The 20211-nt window shown below is 49.7% G+C and overlaps 7 protein-coding genes across 7 annotated transcripts, besides 1 other annotated feature; 6 read left to right on the top strand and 1 right to left on the bottom strand.

The window, feature by feature from the left end:
* Positions 1 to 20211: part of a sequence feature (contig 1.108 735..352786(-1)) that runs on past both edges of the window.
* Positions 638 to 1214, top strand: ANIA_06408 (uncharacterized protein; the record flags this gene model as incomplete). Its single annotated transcript, XM_658920.1, has 3 exons — positions 638 to 673; positions 767 to 848; positions 943 to 1214. 3 exons carry the CDS (start codon positions 638 to 640, stop codon positions 1212 to 1214), a joined length of 390 nt encoding a protein of 129 aa, XP_664012.1.
* ANIA_06409 (uncharacterized protein) lies at positions 1606 to 3135 on the bottom strand (the record flags this gene model as incomplete). Its single annotated transcript, XM_658921.1, has 3 exons — positions 1606 to 2388; positions 2440 to 2552; positions 2598 to 3135. 3 exons carry the CDS (start codon positions 3133 to 3135, stop codon positions 1606 to 1608), a joined length of 1434 nt encoding a protein of 477 aa, XP_664013.1.
* Positions 3524 to 6839, top strand: ANIA_06410 (uncharacterized protein; the record flags this gene model as incomplete). The annotated part of the gene is made up of 6 exons (XM_658922.1): positions 3524 to 3830; positions 3884 to 4137; positions 4206 to 4263; positions 4315 to 4969; positions 5041 to 6719; positions 6817 to 6839. 6 exons carry the CDS (start codon positions 3524 to 3526, stop codon positions 6837 to 6839), a joined length of 2976 nt encoding a protein of 991 aa, XP_664014.1.
* On the top strand, positions 9643 to 10238 carry ANIA_06411 (protein ngn28; the record flags this gene model as incomplete). Its single annotated transcript, XM_658923.1, has 2 exons — positions 9643 to 9650; positions 9710 to 10238. 2 exons carry the CDS (start codon positions 9643 to 9645, stop codon positions 10236 to 10238), a joined length of 537 nt encoding a protein of 178 aa, XP_664015.1.
* On the top strand, positions 11058 to 12801 carry ANIA_06412 (protein xtrA; the record flags this gene model as incomplete). The annotated part of the gene is made up of 4 exons (XM_050613244.1): positions 11058 to 11196; positions 11258 to 12383; positions 12458 to 12631; positions 12707 to 12801. Exons 2-4 carry the CDS (start codon positions 11570 to 11572, stop codon positions 12799 to 12801), a joined length of 1083 nt encoding a protein of 360 aa, XP_050466929.1. The 5' UTR covers positions 11058 to 11196; positions 11258 to 11569.
* On the top strand, positions 15111 to 16427 carry ANIA_06413 (putative integral membrane protein; the record flags this gene model as incomplete). Its single annotated transcript, XM_658925.1, has 3 exons — positions 15111 to 15275; positions 15335 to 15840; positions 15908 to 16427. The coding sequence occupies 3 exons, from the start codon at positions 15111 to 15113 to the stop codon at positions 16425 to 16427; spliced, it is 1191 nt and encodes a 396-aa protein (XP_664017.1).
* On the top strand, positions 17787 to 19654 carry ANIA_06414 (protein CYP62C1; the record flags this gene model as incomplete). The annotated part of the gene is made up of 4 exons (XM_658926.2): positions 17787 to 17833; positions 17918 to 17975; positions 18050 to 18583; positions 18773 to 19654. 4 exons carry the CDS (start codon positions 17787 to 17789, stop codon positions 19652 to 19654), a joined length of 1521 nt encoding a protein of 506 aa, XP_664018.2.

The raw sequence follows: 20211 nt of genomic DNA, 5'->3' as shown, positions 1-20211 counted from the left end.
TTTGGCGACCTTCAGCTCCAGTAAGCGCGTGGAAATAAATTCCAAGTGAATGGATTTTGTCCCAACTACCAATCGTCGAAATGAGCAGTCAGCGTTATGGTCAAATAAAAGGTATGGCTGTTAAGGGGAGTTGAAAAGTTGCTAGAGCTAGAAGGGAGGAGAGTCCCAGTCATGATGAAACTCTCTGACATGCTAAGTCTCTAGTTTTTCAGCTGAGACTCTATAATTTGAACCGTTTTTGAGAAACAGTATATTATGATAGTAATATGGAACAAGTGTTTTCTTAAAAGAAAGTGAAATAATTATAGAGGTAATTTGAAAAAAGAAGTGAATTGATCATAAGAAGAATAGTGAAAAGAGCCCTAATGTTAGGGAGGATAAGTGACGCATCCCTTCAAAGGACTAACACAGCTGACAGCTCTTCAGCGAAACAAAGGCGTCAACACTTCTTCCCAGAGAATTCTTTCCAATCCTCTTCTCTTCCTTCTATGTCTCCTCTCAAAGTGTACACCTATCTCAAGTATTCAACCCTATCCTCACATCCACCCGCAACTCTAGTCCACAAACCGCATAGAGCCTCAAATTCAAGCAGAAACCCAGCTCACCAAAAGAGTCCATTCCGCTATATTCCGCAAAAATGCCGATGAGCTGGACCCCAGAGGCAAACGTCAAGGTGCGCACCATCCCATTCCACTTCCACACGTGCCTCAACTACATCCGAGAACCCGTCTTCTAAGCAAGCGCACGAACTCACACAGCGTCCTAGCTCTTCATCGGCGTTCTGGAACAGATCAAGACCCAAAGCGTCAAGCTGGACTACAAGGCTCTCGCCGAACACATGGGACCCGGTACGCGCTAGTCTAATCCTTTGATCTCCATTTTCTCGCGCTCCTCTATGTACATTTACGTGCAGTAGCACACTAATAGTGATTTCTTGGCTAGAATGCAACGCAAAGTCTGTACAGAACCAGTTCACCAAGCTGAAGAAGCAAGCGGCTGAAGAATACGGTAATGCGGGTGCAAACACGCCGGATATACCCAGCAATACACCGAAGAGACGCCGTGCTCCTGTGGGCTCGAAAACAGGTACTCCGGCTAAGAAGAAGAGGGGTGATGCTGAGGTCTTGGGAGGTGACTCTGATGCCGAGGGAGAGACAGATATCGACCAGGAGATTCTGGATAAGGTTAGCGCGGAGCTCAAGGAACTGGCGTGAGAGCGGAATATGTTTATCGACGTTGGTTTACAGTTGTCATGGATACTGGAGAACATATCCCTTTTAAGTGGGATCAGCTTGGGTGTTATTGGAATGTTGGCTGCACTAATAATGCTACTGGAAAGCTAGTGAAAGCAAAGCTGTTAGCGAGGTCTATGTATTGAACGCTATAACATGGCTTCTGTGCCATAATTTATATGGTATCAGAGTACTCATGCACAATACTGCTGCTTCGTGAAAGTACATTATTCTATTACGGACTGAGCCAGGGTCTGTAAACGTTCTAATATCTCTCAAGCTAAATGATTATCTGCACACCGAATGTTACCCATTCATCTAACCATTATAAGAAAAACCATAGATTATGGTAAAAAAAAAGTAAGTAAACAAACTAATCATGATTCCAGACTGGCAATTCCCTCCCCAACCTTCTCGCAATCTCCATCTCGCGGTAATAATGAACCTTCCTTTCAATATCCGTCACCAGGCCCCCAATCTGCGGATCAGGATCATCCAAAACATCTTCATCCAATTCCTCCACAGCTGACAAGATTGCCTCACACGACCAACATAGACATACCTGGTATTCCTTGCCGTAATGAAGTCTGTACCACTGCTCTGCATTTGTGAATCCGTCATCCAGCGTCCCACGACCGATCTTGTCTTCGTGGTTGATGAATCTTCCAACACGTTCAGTGACGAACGTTCTATATCTAACCGCACTGCATTGATGCGTATGCCAGACGAGGTCGATATCAAGCGTTGGCACCAGGAATTTATTAGGGTAGAGCCTGAACAAATGGAGAAAATTGTCGTAACGGTCGATTGCCCGACGTAGGGTTCCGTTGACGGCTGGACTGCAAATCCAGCGGTGGGCGTGCATCTTGTCAACAAAGACACACTGGCGTTCGACATTCTGGACAAGCGGGGTGTTCAGGTCTTGCATCTGACGAGCCTTCCTGAGGGTCTGGGCTAAGTGGGAAGCGTCGGGAGATTCGAAACGGGCCTTTGGCTCATAGAATGCGTGCAACAGATTCTGAATCAGACAGGGTTGGCTTGCCTCCTCTGACAATGTTGTGATCAAGTCTCCGTGGATATTGTGGGTTGTAAGAAGCCAGTCACTATGTTCTTTCGGAAGAGTATAGGTCCAGCTATTCGAGTCGATGGCGGCATGCTACTACGAGTCAGCAGCAGTCTTCCAAAGCTGTTTGTTCAGAGTTCATACAATATCTGACCATGGGAATTCAATGCTCTGGACATGCTTGAGGTTGTAAGAGGCGCAGTGCTCCTTAAAATCATCGCAGTTCAGGAGAAACGCATGCCATATCATCAGGACGTCTAAACCATCAGCGGCTATCTAGAACAGGGGCGGGAAGGGCTCACCAAGTGGCGGCAGGAGCAGGTAACGTGGGGCATGGCTGCTGAGCTGTGCCATTTCGAGGTGAGTGTCAACTACTTGTATCCACTGACGGAAGCGCGTCGCCGCAATGTGCAGAAAGTGCGTCCATTTCTGCTTTCGTCTATCGGGGAAACGAGAGTCCGCGATGGACACAGTCTCAACTTGGCGGTTTCGACTTCTGCGCGTGTCTTTCTTCACCCGGTACTTGGTGGTTGGCTGGGGAGAGATATTGAAGGCAACGTCGAGCTGGGGAGAATGGATGACTTCATGGCGGAGGGTGTGGAACGCTTCAAGCATTTCAAGGTGAATGGCACATTCGCTGATCGACGGAAAGGTTGGTGATCCATGGTTAACTGTATTTAGATCTTTAAAAAGGGCTGGATCTGGGATATCTAGCGGCTGCTCCTTGCTCTTGCTATCAACATAACGATATTTCCTGGATGGGTTGGCATTCAGCGCCGCAGTCTGGTCGCCACTTGCGCGGTGAAGGGACAACAGGTTGCTGGGAGATATGAGAGCCATGATTGCCGACGAAGTTTGACGCTTGTAAAATGCCTGCTCAGGATTTGACGGCCGCTTTGTATTGATGGCAGCCTGCCAGAGTCTGCCGATCACAAAGCTGCCTTGCAAATAATTCTAAAGTCTCGGGCACCGGGCAAGATCCTCGGCAAGTGGAATACGAGAAATATCACAATCCTAGCGCCTAGAGCTACCCCAAAAGAAGGCGTGGTAAGCGACAAGGCCCGCCCAGTTACGATCCCGTGTCCTGGCTAAGCCGCAAGGCAGACATGTTCCGTTGACCGGCTCGTGTCATGAGTCCATGGGCAGAGCACCGTAATTGTGCGCTGAGTGTTAAATATCCGACCCGTGGCCTTGGGCAGTGTCAAATCATCGGCACCCTAACTTTACCATGTCACGAAACTCGTTCCATACTCGGTGGAAATCCACCACCAGATCCGCAGCCCCTCTGCCTGACCCTTCCACAAAATGGAGTCAAGTTGGTCCGGCAAAGGAGCATTTAGTGCAGCAGTTGGAGACCCTTTACTGGGAAGGAGTCCGCGGCGAGATCGAAAATATCATTCGCACACTTAGAATATTTCAGGCCCCAGAGTACGCGGACGGGCTGATTGATAATGTGGGGGAGAACGATATCCATGGATATGACACATTCCTGGACCAGGTCAACCAGCAAGCGCGCGCGTTTGCGCTTCGTTACCGTGAGTTCCACTCCATGCGGCACAATCGGGGCAGGAAACTTACCAATATGTAGGAGACGAGCGAACGGAGTATAATGGCCTGGCTACAACAAGAGTTCTGGATAGCGAGAAGGCTGTTCGAGATCTGACGTACGATATCATTGCGGAGAGGAGCAGCGCCAGGGTGACAGCAGAAGTTCGAGAGAATCTGACAAGTGAGCCAACAACTACACCTTCCCTCGAAGGGATACCCACTAACGAACTTCCAAAGACGACCCGAAAAGATCTAGTATCGAAAGGCAAGCATGGTTACTGCTTCAGACAGCAGGTATGAAGAGATCCCTTGAACTGTGACCGCCTAGCCTAATTGGACCAGGCCTCTTGGATATAGACCAGATGATCGAGGACCGTCCAGACCAGAGGAGGCCCAAGAGGGTCCCTGGTATACCGCAATGTAAGAGCATCCTCTTTATTCGGGGGTCAAACTAAAGGCTGAAACCGTCAGTGGTGGCGAAGAGCATGGGTACACCTGTCGAATTTCGAGTGCTGAAGTGTGCCCAATGCCACAACGCCATAACCGGCAGCATGTTCACGCGTCGGAACGAGGAATTTGCGACGTCCACCATCTGCGAAGGCTGCTATTGGGCTCACCATTATGGCGACCAATCGTACGTCAAGCAGTACAAGCATTCCATCGTAGAGGACGCGATCGAGCTGGCGGAACGGCAAGGGTCATGCAAATGCGAGCAAAATACTAAACAGCTCACAGGATGGTACCACCTCAAATTCAAAGATGGCAATCACTATCAAATTAGCGCCACGAAGTCGTGTCCAGTGTTTAAGATCTCACAGGGAATCAGTAATGTCAAATACAAAGGGCTTCTTGCAACCGCGGGATTAGAGCCGCCGGTGAGGAAACGATTTGGACTTTCTCGAGTGGCGAGCAAGCTGAAGAGACACTCGTTATCGACAATTGGACAGGCCTCGCCGCTCGCCCCAGAAGAACTGGCCTCGAAGTTGTACCTGCAGAGTTCGACTGGAAGGGCAAAAGCAGACGAGGATGTCCCGCTCTTCGCTCGAGAATGTGTCGTCGAGAATCCGTTCAGCTATGTGCATATGGTTCTACGAGTAGGACCAATTCTTATTGAGAGGATGTCAGAGTAAGTCGTTCAAGCGGGGTTCTTGCGTTTCTTTCAAAAGAAAAAAAAAAAAAGAGCTGACGGTATGGCAGGACGAATGTCCTCATAACGCTGAAGGAGCTGCCAGTCTTCCATGACCGATTTCATATTCGTGGCAACCAGCACATGCTCCGTATGGACCTGGAAGCAGCAGCGCAGCTATGGTATTGCGAGCAGCCTGTAAGCAAACCGAAGCGTTATAAGCTCGCCATGAAGCAGGTGGTCGGCGCTCCATTTTCCGGTCTGCTTTCTGAAGGAGAGGAAGGCCAGGCGCAGCAGGAAACTGTTCAGCTTCTCCTGGCCGCCGCCAATGCCTTGGATTTGGGTCTGTCAAGTGCCGAGCAGAGCAAAGTGCTTGCAGCAGCGACAACCCCAATATTGGACAAGCTAAAAAATATTCTCGGGGCCAGACTTAAGATCTACCTCCAGGCAATCGGTGAAAGACTCGTCGACCAGAGCACTGCCATTGAAACCACTGATCCCACATTTTGCTCCTCACTGCTTGATCCGGCCATATTTGGACCCCTTTTTAACGGTCCCATACGCGAGTTTCTCGGGGGCCCTCTCTACCTGATGAGCTTCCTCTGTCCAACGGCAACCGAATATCCGGACCAGCGTATCATCACCAAGCACGATGTTCCTTATGGCTTCACAGAGGAATATTTGCATCGATATTACTTTGGTCGTTTCAATGACGCAGATATAATCGACACTCTACAAGAATACTGGTACGACTGGGGTTCGTTCTTTGGCGGCCCATTGTACCGATATCAGGACACCTTCCCATGGGACTGCTCTGAAAAATGGAAACGTTGTCCGACCAAGTGCGGCGACTGTAGCATTACAAAGCACGTATGGGCCTTTCCGTTCGATAGCTGGTCCTTGATCACCCTCCACCTCCAGCGGGAGCAGTACCTGTACCCTCCGCGAGCCGGAACCACAGCAATCTCACCAGTTGACTGGGTCCGGTCTCGCCAGTACATCCTCGCCGCTGCAGATGCCCTCCACCGCGTCGCAACGGCAATGGCGCAATCGCCACGGCTTGGAAAAGTCACGGCCTGGCTGCACGAAGACAGCCGACTGCTGCAGACACAACCATCTCTTTCTCGGGCTAAACTCGGTGGCATCCACCGCGCACAACCGTTCAGCCACTACTATGAACTCGGCGCCAACCAGCACTACTTCCTGTCAGAATGGGCCATGATCAATTGTGCGGAGCAGATAAAAGCCTATGAGAAACTTCGAGATGCGCGGATGATGGTCTTCGAGATTCCCTGGCAGATAGCCGGCACACCGCGGTACCGAAAGAGTGCCACAACGCACGATATCACCTACGGGTATGTAGGATTCCAGGGTCAACGGGCCGATCACAGACCTTCTGATAACGCAGGGGCCAACTATTACCCCTATTATTATCCCATCACTGACACCCGCACTTCTGGCGAAGGCTATCAATGTGCTGATGGACAATTTCAGATGACGGATCAGACGGCTGGCGACGATGATCCTACCCACGGTGCGGAGCATAACTGCGGTTCTGGGTGCGGTGCCAGTACCGAGGCTGGGGCGCTGCAGGGTGATAATGGTGGGTATGGTGGAGGTTATTATGGCGGAGGGGGATATAGTGGCTGTGGGAGCGGAGGTGGCGGAGGGAGTGGAGGAGGAGGTGGTAGTGGAGGAGGTGGTGGTAGTGGCGGAGGTGGTGGTGGCAGTGGAGGTGGAGGTGGAGGTGGTTAGTTAGACAAGTTTATGGGGGTTGCTCGTGTTCATGATCTGAAGCTGTGCTATTAATTTGTCGAGCCTGACTGCTAGTCATAACTACTGTCTAGAGTCAGCGTCAGACCCTGGGTGAGCCGTATGACTATAGTCTCCAGTCCTTCCAACCAATCTTATCTGAATGCATCAGCTTTTTTGAATACCAATCATAGCTCATAATCCTTCAGCAGAGGTCCTATACGGGCCAATAAAATATCTGCTCTCTATCGTTTATATAGCGGAGCAGGAGTTCTAAGATTGTATCAATGATGTGGCAACCTGGCTTCAATGCGAATGCCTGATATCAGAGCGAGATTGTCCTGAAATGAAACGTGATACAGAAACAGACTGTATCTGGTACCTGCCAATACTAGGCCTGAGACTTATAGGAAGCTTGCAAGGAGAGTACCCAGCATGACTACAACAGTTGCACATGCATGCATTGTTGCAGGCTATTCAAACATTCTTCACGAAGTGCCCGAGTTCAACATCACTTGGATATTATGCGGGAGGCAGAATTAAGCACAGACTCAGTCATGGCTGAGGAGATAAAACAGAGGATTGGTGCCCAGGGAATTATTATTGAAAAGACATATCCTAATCCACGGGAGACAGGAGTCTTCAAGATAGACTGCATGAGTGGTCAACGATGACCCTTCAACCAGCTATTTTTGCAACCTCAAGCCCCACAAGTACAAATGGTATTTACAACAGTACTGGTTGTGAGGCTAGTTATGTCTGTGCACCGGAGGAATGGAGGCTTAAGGACGAGGATCAGCATCTTGAGGATCTTTATCAGGAGGGCAATATCATCTAAATCAGATCATACAGTGTTGTTATTAGCCAGACCGTGTTCCCAGGCCCGTATATCAGGCTACGTGATCTAAAAAAGATCCTATACGTTGTTTGAAGCAAGCAGACGCCAGAATGGTTTTCAGCTTAATCCAAACAAGCTATTATTAGCAATCATTCACGTTTAAATAGCAGGTATACAGGCGGATCTAGGTCTGACGCGTTTCGAATGAGGTTTCAGCTTCGTGTGTTTTATGCTCTTAATAACAACGCATACCTTGACAACCATTTGGGGCAAGGGCAAGAGCGCAAGCCACTATTGTGTCACGACGTTGAGAGGTTCATTCAAACTTACCTGCTCTCACTTATGCCCTAGGCTAAGACTATCGCCATAGATTTGTACCTATGTTTCTCAAAGTCATGGTTCTTCACTTCTGTACGATCCTCTATTCAAGTAGCGACAAAGATTTGTAGTGGTTATTAGGTTATTAAATAAGATCCCTATTGATGAACTAGCTTAACCCAGTCGCCTTTTTCACTCTCCCAACCTTCTCAAGTTATAACGATTCCTCCATTTCTACCGGTTCAGCATGTCTGAAATCATAAACTAGAACATGAATACTGTACGGTTTGGCGGGCTCCCCCTCCATTAATATATTTTGCTACCGGCGGCGTCGAAACCGCCCTTCCTGCAGGTGCTTGAAGACGACCGGTTCGAGCAAGTCAAATAAGGACAATATCCTAATCACCTCGGTGAGGTAATATTTACACACCGGATTGTTGGTAACTTTGTCTTGATACCACCTCTTCTATATTGCTCGCTCGTGATATTGAATATGTTCCGGCATAGATTCTACTCAACATTGTCCCACAACCCAGGGGTCATCATTGCGCAGTAATCAAGATTTAGTGGGAAAGAAAATAGTCATAAGAAAGTTTTTCAATCGTAAGCAATCAAACCAGGGGGGCCCACACCATCCTGGCCGTGTTTATATACAAAGCATTGGATATCTTTAGAAGTCTCCATCCCGGCGTTGACCATACCTGTCTTCAGAACTCAATGTGGGAAAGCTCCAAGGATCTACCGTATCGTAGTCCCCGCAATCCTTCCACCTAAGATCTACTCAAAGCTGGCCCCAAGTAGATCTTCCAAGCACTGGCTCTCTGCACACTGAGCCCAATCTTGTCCACACCGGTAAGGCGTATCTAATTGATATCGCCAAATAGTGTTTCCCTTGCATTCTAGGGATATCAAAAGTGATAATAATTCTCAAGTCTTGAAAGACGAAAATCAGACCTTAAAAGTTCTCAAGCTGGAGGAGGATGAGGAGATATATCAGCAAGCAGCGGCTGGCCATAAGAAGCAATAGGTTCAGATCACCCATATACCCTAGGCGCGGTCATGAATCTTGGTCTTCTCTACCTTTAAACAGGGCAAACCGAGAGATATAAAAGAGCATATCAGCACGTACTGCCAGGGCATCAGAAGGCGCTGGGTGTTGACCGTCCAGAAACACGCATGGTCGCCGACAAAGTGATATATTGTTACCCTTAGCGCTGAATAGGAGGATTGGTAACCTTCATCCCCCGGCTTACCGGCAGCCCAGGAATCAGGGGATAATGTCTTCCCATACTATTGACAAAAAGTCCCCGTAATTAAGACATGCTCCTTAGGATACTTTGCAGAAATTAGCCCTGGCACTCTCATGGCAATGTCACGCTTCTACTCGAGACCTCCAATGAATCTCTCTATTTTCAGTATCCACAAGAACTTATTACTGCGGGAACTGAACACGTTTTATAGTTTTTTCCAATGACAGGCTGTTTAAGCTAATCGCTTTATATAGCATCTTTTCCCTCTTAACTTGAATGTCAAAACCACGCTGGGAAAGGCAATCGATAGTCATTTTGTAAGACTGCATTACGGCATTGTATTAATACGTATGCGTATTAAATTCCGTTTTGTAGGCACACCCCCATACTGCGCATATTCAGTGTTATAAAATTAGAACCATGGGAACACACAAAGCCCTTGTTTGGGTGCTGGTGACTCAATGAAAGCTCCTTTTCCCGCTAATGTCTTGGTAGTGGGGGCGTGATAAAAAATCATGTGCTTGTTGGTGCTGATTTGGAGATAGACTGAATTCCCTCAGCTTATATATTACACTGAACCAGTCCTCTGTCAGCAGAGCACATAACTGCGAAACGAGATCGAACACCACTGACGTCGACAATGGCAGTCACCAATCCAACCATATCCCTTCCTCAGAACTACATCCTCAGGGTGGGCACGCCTCCCGTCCCCTCCTACCTGCACCTGCGCCTGACATCCGGCTTGTCCCCCAAAACCCCTGCGCAAGCCGCCGCCGTTGCAGCAGGGACCTGGTACGGCTGCTACATCACATACACCGATCCCTCCGGTGACTCTCCTGAACCAGTCCCAGTCGCAATGGGCCGCATCATCAGCGACGGCAGCTGGTACTTTCACGTCGTCGACATGGCCGTCCTACCTGAGCACCAGAGGAAAGGGCTGGGAGATTCCATTCTGAAGAATCTGCTGGGGTATATCATGGACAACAAGGCCGAGGGGGAGCCCTATGTTAACCTCCTTGCGGACGAGCCGGGTCGGAAACTGTATAGGCGGAATGGGTTTGTAGACGCTATGCCGCATAGTCTGGGCATGTTCTGGGAGGGGAACCGATAGAAGGAACGGGGATGGGAGAAGTTATAATGCTGGAAGGTTGACCTCAATTCTTAGACAAGAATTGGGATTCTTCTTCCAGATGCTGATTGATGACATTATTTCAGGCTAAGTGGCTTGCTTGCCTCAGGTTGTATTGCGCTGCAGACTGACTGTAGAGAGAGCGATCTCCTCTTGAGGCCTCCCGATACTCCTTTGCTTCATTTTATCAGTACATGCTATGCTGGGAAATCTCTTTCCATTCTATACCTAAAATACCAGTCCTGGATAGCCCTTTGTCTAGCATTCCCAACTAGAGTTCATCTGGGCCATGCTTACAGAAGGATTCTACCCAACTAGCGTGGAGACGCCCAGACGCTTGTGGAAGGGTACGGTAGCATTCCGATTTCCGACGGCCCACTCTGACTCAACATGGAGAATGAATTAGAGGACGCCGATTGAATTGGAGCTGGAACTCTGTTAGGGTGACTCCAAGGTGTTTAAGGATTGTATTGGGGTAAAGCATCCAGAAGCCGCAACGCCGAATCACAGCGCGTCCATGCCAGTGAGTCATCCAGACCAGATTGACGGTGAGAAATCCTGCATGGGCTCGCGCAGAAAACGCAAGTAAGACACCATAAGCCAATAGAAGATGAATTTTAAGAGGCATAATCGTCATCTTATCGGTCACGCCCGCCCAGATGTCCGGCCTGAACCAACGAGACAACTAGCGATCGCGAAACCGAAAAAAATCTAGAATACAATACAATAAAAAATATAAATAAGAAGAATATTGGAGCAGCTGAGCGCAAGCTTAAAGACAATCTGATCCCCCCGGTCGTCGTGCTTGCGAGCTGGATTTTTCCAGTTTGTTAGAATCTCACCACCATGACCGCCGACAACGCCAAATTACCCTGGGGGTACAAATGGCGCTCTTCTCAGTTGTTCATTATCACGACTGCGACTCTCAGCTTGTTTTCTGGTGCGCAGTTTTCCTCTGCGAGGCGGGAAACATAATAAGATACCTGTTAATGCAGTCGCAGAATGCTTCCTCTTCGGCTTCGTTGTGCCCATCCTTCCATATATGCTCGAGACGCGCCTCCATCTCGACCCCTCGCGAACCCAACACTTCACCACGACACTGCTGACCATTTATGGCGCCGTCTCGCTCGTCTCAGCCCCATTCATCGCGCACTTTGCGGATAAGACGCCGAGCAGAAAGATTCCACTGCTTTTGTCGCTGTCCGCGTGTGCGTCCGGAACGGTTCTCGTTGCGTGCGCTAAGACCGGTACATCTATACACATATCCTATTGCTTCAACTTGGCGAGGCTGATAAAGTACAGTATGGTTGTTGATGGCCGGTCAAATCTTGCAGTCCATTGCCAGTGCGTCTGTGTGGATTGTCGCGTTCGCGACACTCGTCGACAATGTCGACGAGCGTAGCAAGGGAAAGGTCACCGCCACGGCAATGTCCTTTATTTCAATGGGCATTTTCGCTGGCCCTATGGTGTCAGGATTTCTGCTGGAGTTGGTCGGCTACTGGCCTGCGTGGTTTGCCGCTTTGCTTCTGCTGGTGGTGGATTTTTTGGCGAGACTGCTTATGATCGAGACCCCGTCAGCTAGAAAATCCGAATCAGCGTCTGACGCACAGGAACAAAGCCCCCTCCTAGCGGCATCGAGCGGCCAGACAGCCCAAGATCATGAGAACGAGACAGGAACTGCGGCCGGCGATGCCAAATCCGCGGCTTCGCGCGGCTTCTACAGGATCATGTTGACCAACCCGCAGATCCTCGCCTCCATGTTCAACACTCTCGCCCTCTCTCTCACACTTGCCTCGTTCGACACTACCCTCCCTCTGCACGTCCGGGACGTCTTCGGCTGGGGCAGTCTCCCCGTGGGACTGATCTTCTTCTGTCTGCAGATCCCCACGATCGCGCTAGGTCCTGGAGTCGGCTGGCTGCGTGATCGAATTGGATTACGCTATCCGACGACGGTTTCTTGTGGCCTCCTCGCGCCTCTATTGTGGCTCTTGTCTGTTCCAGGCGAAGAGTTCCCCTGGGGAAAGCTTGGGGGTGATAAGACTGGCCAGGTGGTGTATATCCTTGCCATCGTGGGCATAGGTTTCTGTCTTGCATTCACGCGTGGCGCAGGGACGTTTCAAATGATGGGTGTGTTATTCCATATCCCTCCTTCTCCGTCCACTCAACCAGTAAGAAGCGGCGTACTGACGAAGAGTGTAAAGCCGTCATCCACGAACTCGAGCGCGACAACCCAAGCATGTTCGGGCCCCATGGAGGAAACTCCCGGCTCTCAGGACTCATCGAGCTGCCCTTCAATATAGGCATGATGGTTGGTCCGCTGCTCTCTGGAAGTTTTTCCGAGTATTTAGGATATTATTGGACTTGCTTTGTGCTTGGTATGTTTTGTACCATCCTTGTCCCTGCTGGAGTTAGTAAACGGGTAATCGAGAAGCTTGGCTAACGGTGCATAGCGGTTATTGCGATGCTTGTCGCGATCTCCTCGTGGCTTTACTTGACTGCGCAAGGACAGGACGTAAGAGAGATGGAGGAGGAGGGGATGATCTGAGCTCGTTGGGGCTTAGCTGCTGCTAACCATCTTGATGCGGGGACAGATGGTGATGACGTTTCGTGTGATATTCAAGCGGCTGGGTCTGCTATATCTGGTTCAGGCGGAAGTTACGACGACTTCTGCAGCATTGCGGTCATATATAGTCCTGTATTCTCGCGACTATTCCTAATAGGGGACCAGAAAATTGCGTAAACATAAAGATAATAGAGCTTTTTTTTGCTGGTTCGCAAACCAGGAGCATAATCTTATATCCATTTCACTCACTTCACTCATTTCACTCCGACCGATCCGTGCCTCCATTCCCCACCTAAGCTATTGAAGATCTTCCCGTCATCTTGCCAATACTGTAGATGCCGCGGTATGCTGAGAAACACTGAGAGGGGGCCACACCCCCATATTATACTACATTGGGTTAATGAAGTCGGTTTGAATGTGGAATTAAATAAATTGCACCCTATGGTACGCTGAAGTCTATCTCTTGTTAGGCTTACGCTGCGTCATCGTCATCACAGTTTATATTGTTCCAGGTCGCTGGGCTTCAGAGCAAAGCCTTTCGTTGAACAGACCGGTCTGCAATATCATGCGCGAACCTGTTAGCCTTGAGCAGTGCGCATACGCAACCAGACGAAGATTGCGGCGATCGATATTCGGCGTTGCAACAAATACCCATCGGGATTTGATGGGTTGCACGGAGCCTCTCCTGTTCATACTACGGGTCCTCCACGCAAAGACTTCAATCAAATTGTAGGTTGAAATCCAACGGGGGGGCTGAAAGCACTGGCTGTATGGTGCCTTTGGCGACAATAGGTAGGATGTACCGCAGCTCCCAAGTACCACTATAGGCATTATATGACCTCAAGAAACGTGCAGATATTGTATCGCAACCCGTCTTACATATAACTCGTGCCTTGAGCGATCGACAGTATTTACTCGTCGACAGCACCGCAGATAGTCTCTATCCCTTTTGACCCAGGCTTGCAACTGCACGTAGTCATCTCCCTGCGTCCATAGCACAGTCAAGCTTCAGCCGGGCCTTCACACTTGTAAACGAGGTTCGCTAGTTTAAAGGCCCACGGTGAAATTCGTCGAGGCATGCGCGGATGGGAAGGGTTTCAAGTAGAAGTCGAACTTTACTGGTCTATACCGTTCTGAGCATTGAGAGCGTGGGAGTCAACCAGGAGAGCTGCGACGCAGATTGTCAGAGGATTTCAGGGATTCTAGATGTTGAGTCAGATGACAGAAGCGAAGAAAAAGCAATCCTCTCCGGGAGACACTAGGCCAAACTATTAAGACCAGTCTGCTGTATAAGTCCGTGCGCTCGTTTTGCTGATTTAGAATTCCAGGCATTAGCAAGAAAGGGAAATGCGCAGTATCTTTGCACTGTCAGTTCGTGCGCTCTATTTATAATGATACCCAAGGGCCCCACTGCGGCGGCGCCCCTATATCAGTTAGCAGCTAGTCCAGGCAGACTAAAAATCAGGCCGCTGACTCGGCTGGAGAGTAAAGTCTTGGCAAAGAGACGGTGTTGAGTCCAAAGTACAAGCTAGGCAATAGCCAGGAACAAAGCTGTTCTGGGTGCATTTGACTCTGACCTGTGGACTCCATTTACTGGTATTGCCGGCCAGCCCCGTCCCGTCCAACGGCTGGGGAAGCGGCCCCGGAATCCGGCTTCTGGGCCCTTAAGTTACCCGACTGACACATCAACCGAGCCGCTAACAAGAAGCCACCGTCGGAGACTGACTCGGGTGAAGGTGTCTCAGCCAATAGGAAGACGTATCAAAGTGGGCCCTGCATTTTTAAGTTCAACGGCGCAATTCCAACACTCTCCTCCCCCCATCCCAAGCCGGGACGCTCAATAATCTGACATGTTTGACAAACCCTCTTTTTCGAAGCTTATAGCTTGTGTGATGGCTCTTATTTCCGTGCAGAAACGATGCAGGAGCTCTACATAAACAGAACAAGGATCATTTTTGCGAACTTCTGATGTATAAACAGGACAAAACTTTCAGTTTCAGCTTCTGACACCTCAGCGTCAACTCCAACCGCATGGCTACATGCTGAGGACGGAAAAAGCGGGCCTCATCTCATCTTCCCGACGCCCACAGCTGCGATTCTTTGGGGGCTTTTTGGCCACTACGTCCAAGGGCAAGTCCTTTCCGCGATTTAACTGACCTTGGACCCCGGAATTGAACCTTTCCACCAGATAACCGTCTCACTCCCGGCCAGGTCAAGACTTTAGGGAAGGGCCATTATATTACCAGTTCATCAGCCTTGCATCCTTTGTTAAGGGGGCTTGCGCTGTCACTATGACGGCCAACTTCCCCATCAGAACGCACGCCCAGCGCTCCGTGCTCGGCTGCTCCTTCGTCTTCTCCATCCTTGCAATCACGGCCGTTCTACTCCGGCTGCTGGCGCACAAGATCGCGCGCAAGAAATGGACTCTCAGCGATTATTTTATTATTATGGCATGCGTATGGCAACCCACTCCGCAGCACTCGCAATCAATTAACTGACTATCTGGGCCGGTTAGACATTCTCTGTCGGCCTCCAATGCATTAGTATCACTGGCGTTTTCCGAGCAGGTATCGGTTACGACCACGTCAGCGTCATCGTGGCAGACCCTAGATGGGGTACAGAGCCCATAATAACCGTGTCGAAACTCATCGTCCCGCTGCAATTTGTGTGGGTGCTGAGTCTTAGCTGCACCAAGATCAGCATTCTCTTCTTGTACCTCCGCATCTTCCCTGTCCGGTGGCTTGTGATTTCTTCATACGCAACAATGGCTGTCATTGTGGCGTGGGCGATCGCGACGATTCTAGCGGGCTGTCTGATCTGTCGCCCTTTTGCCTATAACTGGGATAAAACCATTCCAGGCGGTTACTGCGGTGACCAGGTTACGAGTTTCACAATCACGGGCATTATCAATCTCGTCACTGACGTGGTAGTCCTTGTGCTGCCGATGCGGAACTTGTCCAAGCTTCAGATGGCGACGTATAAGAAGATTACCCTGATTGCTGTTTTTGGTCTGGGCGCTGTGTATGTCCACTCTCCCCTTCATCCTTGGCATAGCCGGCTCGAGATTGCTAACGGAAGAAATAAACAGAACATGCGTGATCTCCGCCCTCCGCATTTCCGTCCTCTCCACCATGAACTTCGCAGATATCACCTACACTATACCAAAAGCCAATATCTTCAGCGGGATCGAGCCGTGTCTGGCCGTGATCCTCGCCTCCGTGCCCATGATGCGGCCGCTGCTTGGTCGAAAGGGCGGGAGCACCGATGCAACGGGCCAAACGCCCGTCTATTCGGATTCCAACTCGCATCCGCACCCACATTCAAAGTCCCTTTCCAAGTCAAGGGGGAACAGGAACTCCAGGATTGGTGATGATGGGTTCCAGCCACTTGATGATGATACGAGTCAGCTTTGGCTTAGGCCTCTGGGGCCGAAACATCATGTTGGTGTTAAGGTGTCGCAGGATACGGTCACGGGAGACGGGGAGAGTACGGGGAGTCTCGAGTCGTTATCGGAGACGAGGGGGAAAATGGCGAAGAGAGGTCCTGGGATTGGCGTTGGGTCGGGGATCACAGTGAAGCAGGAGTGGAATGTGGGGGAGTCGCGATGAAATATGCTTCTTGAAAAATCTCTTTCCTTTGTTCAACGATACCATTATACGTCTATACCTGGTCTTTCGCGCGTATGTTCGACAGACTACTTGCTGCTAAAAAAGCCTTATTCCATGTAATCCGTGGTCGTCAAGTCATATGGTCAAGTAGTAAACTAGGCTTCCCGGAGCCGGTTGATATCGTGGCATGACTATTTGCCCGTCGTAGAGATAATCGGTTACCTCGCTCCACTGCATCATAAAGACTACTCGAGACTATTCGACGTGACGTTTCAAAGCCTTTGCGGAAGTATATTCTCAGTCCTCATACAATTCGCCCTTTCCCGGACGATATCGACAGTCATCACCACTCACAAACAAGGCGCATAAAAGAGTCCACCAGCACAAGGCAAAATCTACTTATTCAGGAGAGGCTATCAATATTGAGTTGGCTGTTATGGTACTTAGGTAGGCCTATTCATGAACGGCAAGGCGACAAATTCGCATGGGAGGAAATGGACAGGTCCTGTCTTCAAACACAACTAGGTAACCTTCTATCCCGCAGGCTGGTGGGTTTCAGGTTTTGCGGACCTCAAGGTTTTAGATTTCGGATTCAGGGGGACTCAACACTCCACAAGTTTGGATATCATGCAACGCGTATTGTCGCTGCGGCCCAGTTCCAATGGTACCTTGCGTCCTCGTACTGAACGAGAAAACATAGTATTTAACACCGGGCATCTAAGGTAGCATTGTGATATACTCTGTTTTAGAAACAGAGCGCGATAAACTAGAACAGCGTTAGGACTTCCTGTCCAGAATACTCACCCGCAATATAGAAAATATATCAAAGGCTCACTGCCGGGCTCGCAACTCAAACCATCAACTCGGGACATAAAAGGCTCGCAACCGCAGGGTGAAAGCAGCCCAATAGGCCTGGTTATCCGAAGTCAAGGAAAGCGTCGTTTTCACCTCGCACATATTGCCAGTCAGTAGTTTCTTTCTCTGTGCGCTTGCCACCTCAAGACTGGCTAGGACGAGGGGATGGTAGAGCGAATGATCGGTATTGTTGAAAATGATCTTGTAGTTCTTCAGTCAAATGTGACAGGAATACAGATATAGCCATTCTCAGGGAAAATATCGACCCTAGCAACTTTGACTTTCAACGTGCCATCCGGTTAATTTACTGATCTTCATTCAAGGCTCAGACTGTAACACTTTGAGGTATGAAGTTCAATATCCGCGGCGGCTCTCTTCCCAGGCTAGCTTTTTTTTGCATGTTAAGACCTGAAGCTGAAAAAAAGGTCTAGAACGGGGAGATGGGTTGTATTTCGTGGGTCGGTAATGTGGAGGACATTCGGCACGTCCACCGATTGATCCGAAATGATTAAATCCCTCCCCGCAGCGGGGACGCTCTCATGCCTGGTACGGTAATCAGGGCTGCAGTATTAAAGCTGATGTAGATGGCTGCGATATAATAACCCTTAATGTGGATTACGCCAAACTCGATCAAGGATGATGGAACGAAGCTGGAAGTATATTGCCATAGCGTGCGCCCTCTGGGTTGTGCAGGTATGCAGTATCCCCAAATCCTTTCACCAAATGTCCTATGCAGACTATAACTGAGGCTGACAACATTGACTTAGAAGATATACAGCGCTATTACCTCCCCGCTCAGGGCCATCCCAGGCCCATTCTATACTAGTCTGACCCGGTTGCCTCTGAAGCTCTCCATAATTGCTGGACAACGGATATACTTCATCCACAGCCTGCATCAGAGATATGGCCCCATCGTACGTGTCAGCCCGACCGAAGTCTCCATTGCGTCTCTCCCTGAGTTCAGAGAGATCCACCGTGTTGGCTCGCCCTTTCTGAAGAGCAATTGGTACGAAAAGTTTGTAATGGGCCAGCACTCGCCGGGGGTGTTTGCTATCAGTGATCCCAAGCAACACGGGGCTAGACGGAGACTATTCGCGAGGGCGATGTCGAATACCGAGTTGAGACGGGTATGGGAGGACGTAGTGAGGAGCAAGGTTCGCCTGGCTGTTGATCGGATTAAGGGGGAATTAGAGGCAGATGGGGCCAGATGCGATGTACTGAAGTGGTGGACGTTCCTTGCGACAGATGTTGTAGGGCATCTGATGTTCGGGGAGGATTTCGACATGCTGAATATCGGTGTGGTATGTTCCTTTTGCCTTTTTTCCTTTCATTTTATTCTTGGTTTCTTTTCCTTTCTTTTTTTCCCTTGTCTTCCCCCTCTTCCCTCTCTCTCTATTTCTTCTTTCTTCTTTCTTCCTTTCCTCCTCCCTTTTTCGGATTTTTTGGTTTCCTGGACAAACTTCTGGCTGCGATGCACACTGACCGGGTAGAAAAATGAATACATCCACGTCCTCGAAAGTACAATGAAGGGCTCGGGCATTAACGCAGAGCTCCCGCTCGTCGGGTGCATCGGGAGGCATTTGCCCTTCTCAGTCGTTCGATCCATGTTTCGCGCCAATGACTACCTCACCAACTACGGAAAAAGGGCCGTCACGAATGCCCGAGCGAAAAGTGACTCCAGCCGAAATATCTTCTCGGGGATGCTGTACGAGGCCGAGAAATGTACAGATAGCGATAGTGGTCTAAGCGAGCTGGACATTATCACGGAAGCAGGCAATATGATTGTTGCCGGCTCAGACACCACTGCCGTTACTTTGACATATTTGGTTTGGGTGGTGCTGAGCCGGCCCCAGTTGCAAAGAGAGATCGAGAGTGAGGTCCTCGCTCTGGAGGAAGGGTACGACGATGCAAAGCTCGAGACACTCCCGGTACTCAATGCCGTTATCAAGGAGACCCTCCGCTTATACGGTGCTGCTCCAGGATCTCTCCCACGGACTGTGCCTCGTGGAGGTGCGACTTTGGGTGGATATTTCATCCCTGAGGGCATGACGGTGAGTACGCAGAGCTGGACGGTTCATCGCGACGAGAATCTCTTTCCAGACCCGGACAGTTTCAATATCTCGAGGTGGCTGGAGGAGAACGACGCCGGGTTTCCGGCTGCACAGCTGGCGTTTTCGCCGTTTGGTGCTGGTGGGAGGATATGTTTGGGTATACACCTGGCGTATATGGAGCTGCGGCTCGCCGCAGCAGAGTTCTTCAGGAGATGTCGAGGGGTAAGGCTGTCCCCGGATACGACATGGAAGATTATGAAGCCCATGAATTACTTCTTGATTGCCCCAACTGGGAATCGGTGTGATATTATGCGGGGATAGCATAGCAAGCCTATACATGATAGATTGATGATACGCTGCGCTACTTATCAGCGTTTAGTAGAGATCAACCTACAGTAGCCAACGGCAACCTCCAAGCTTTGATAATTCTTACCCTCTCCTGTCGTCAATTTAAATGTTACCGTATTAGCGAGTCGCGTCACGAGCCCAAAGAGTTTATATCCCGCTTGATCTGCGGTGCGGACGGGTGCAGTGGTGAGTTCAGCACGGAGTCCATGACACCTGGCGTGAAAATCATGGAACTATGATCCTCATATGCCCGGAAAACTGCCATATATTGCCGAAACGAAGCAGCGGCGGCTCAGTACAAGTTCTGGTTGGGCGATTTGATAACTTGGTCGCGCTTGTGAGATCTTCAAGGAATTCCCCTTTCGAATACAAGATCTTCAGACTAGCACAATTTAAACAGTACCATATTCCGACGATTTATGAGGATATGCCTCTACACGGGTCAAAGCTCAGATCCCGTCTCTACTGCAGTTTCTTCCACCATCCTTCATGTTCGCCCCTTGTAGGAGTTTCTCGCCCGGGAACACTAC

The sequence above is a fragment of the Aspergillus nidulans genome, chromosome I, assembly GCF_000011425.1.
Source record: "Aspergillus nidulans FGSC A4 chromosome I".
NCBI classification, from domain to species: Eukaryota; Fungi; Ascomycota; class Eurotiomycetes; order Eurotiales; family Aspergillaceae; genus Aspergillus; species Aspergillus nidulans.
Note: the sequence above shows the minus strand (reverse complement) of the source record. Positions and strands in the feature narration are given on the sequence as shown.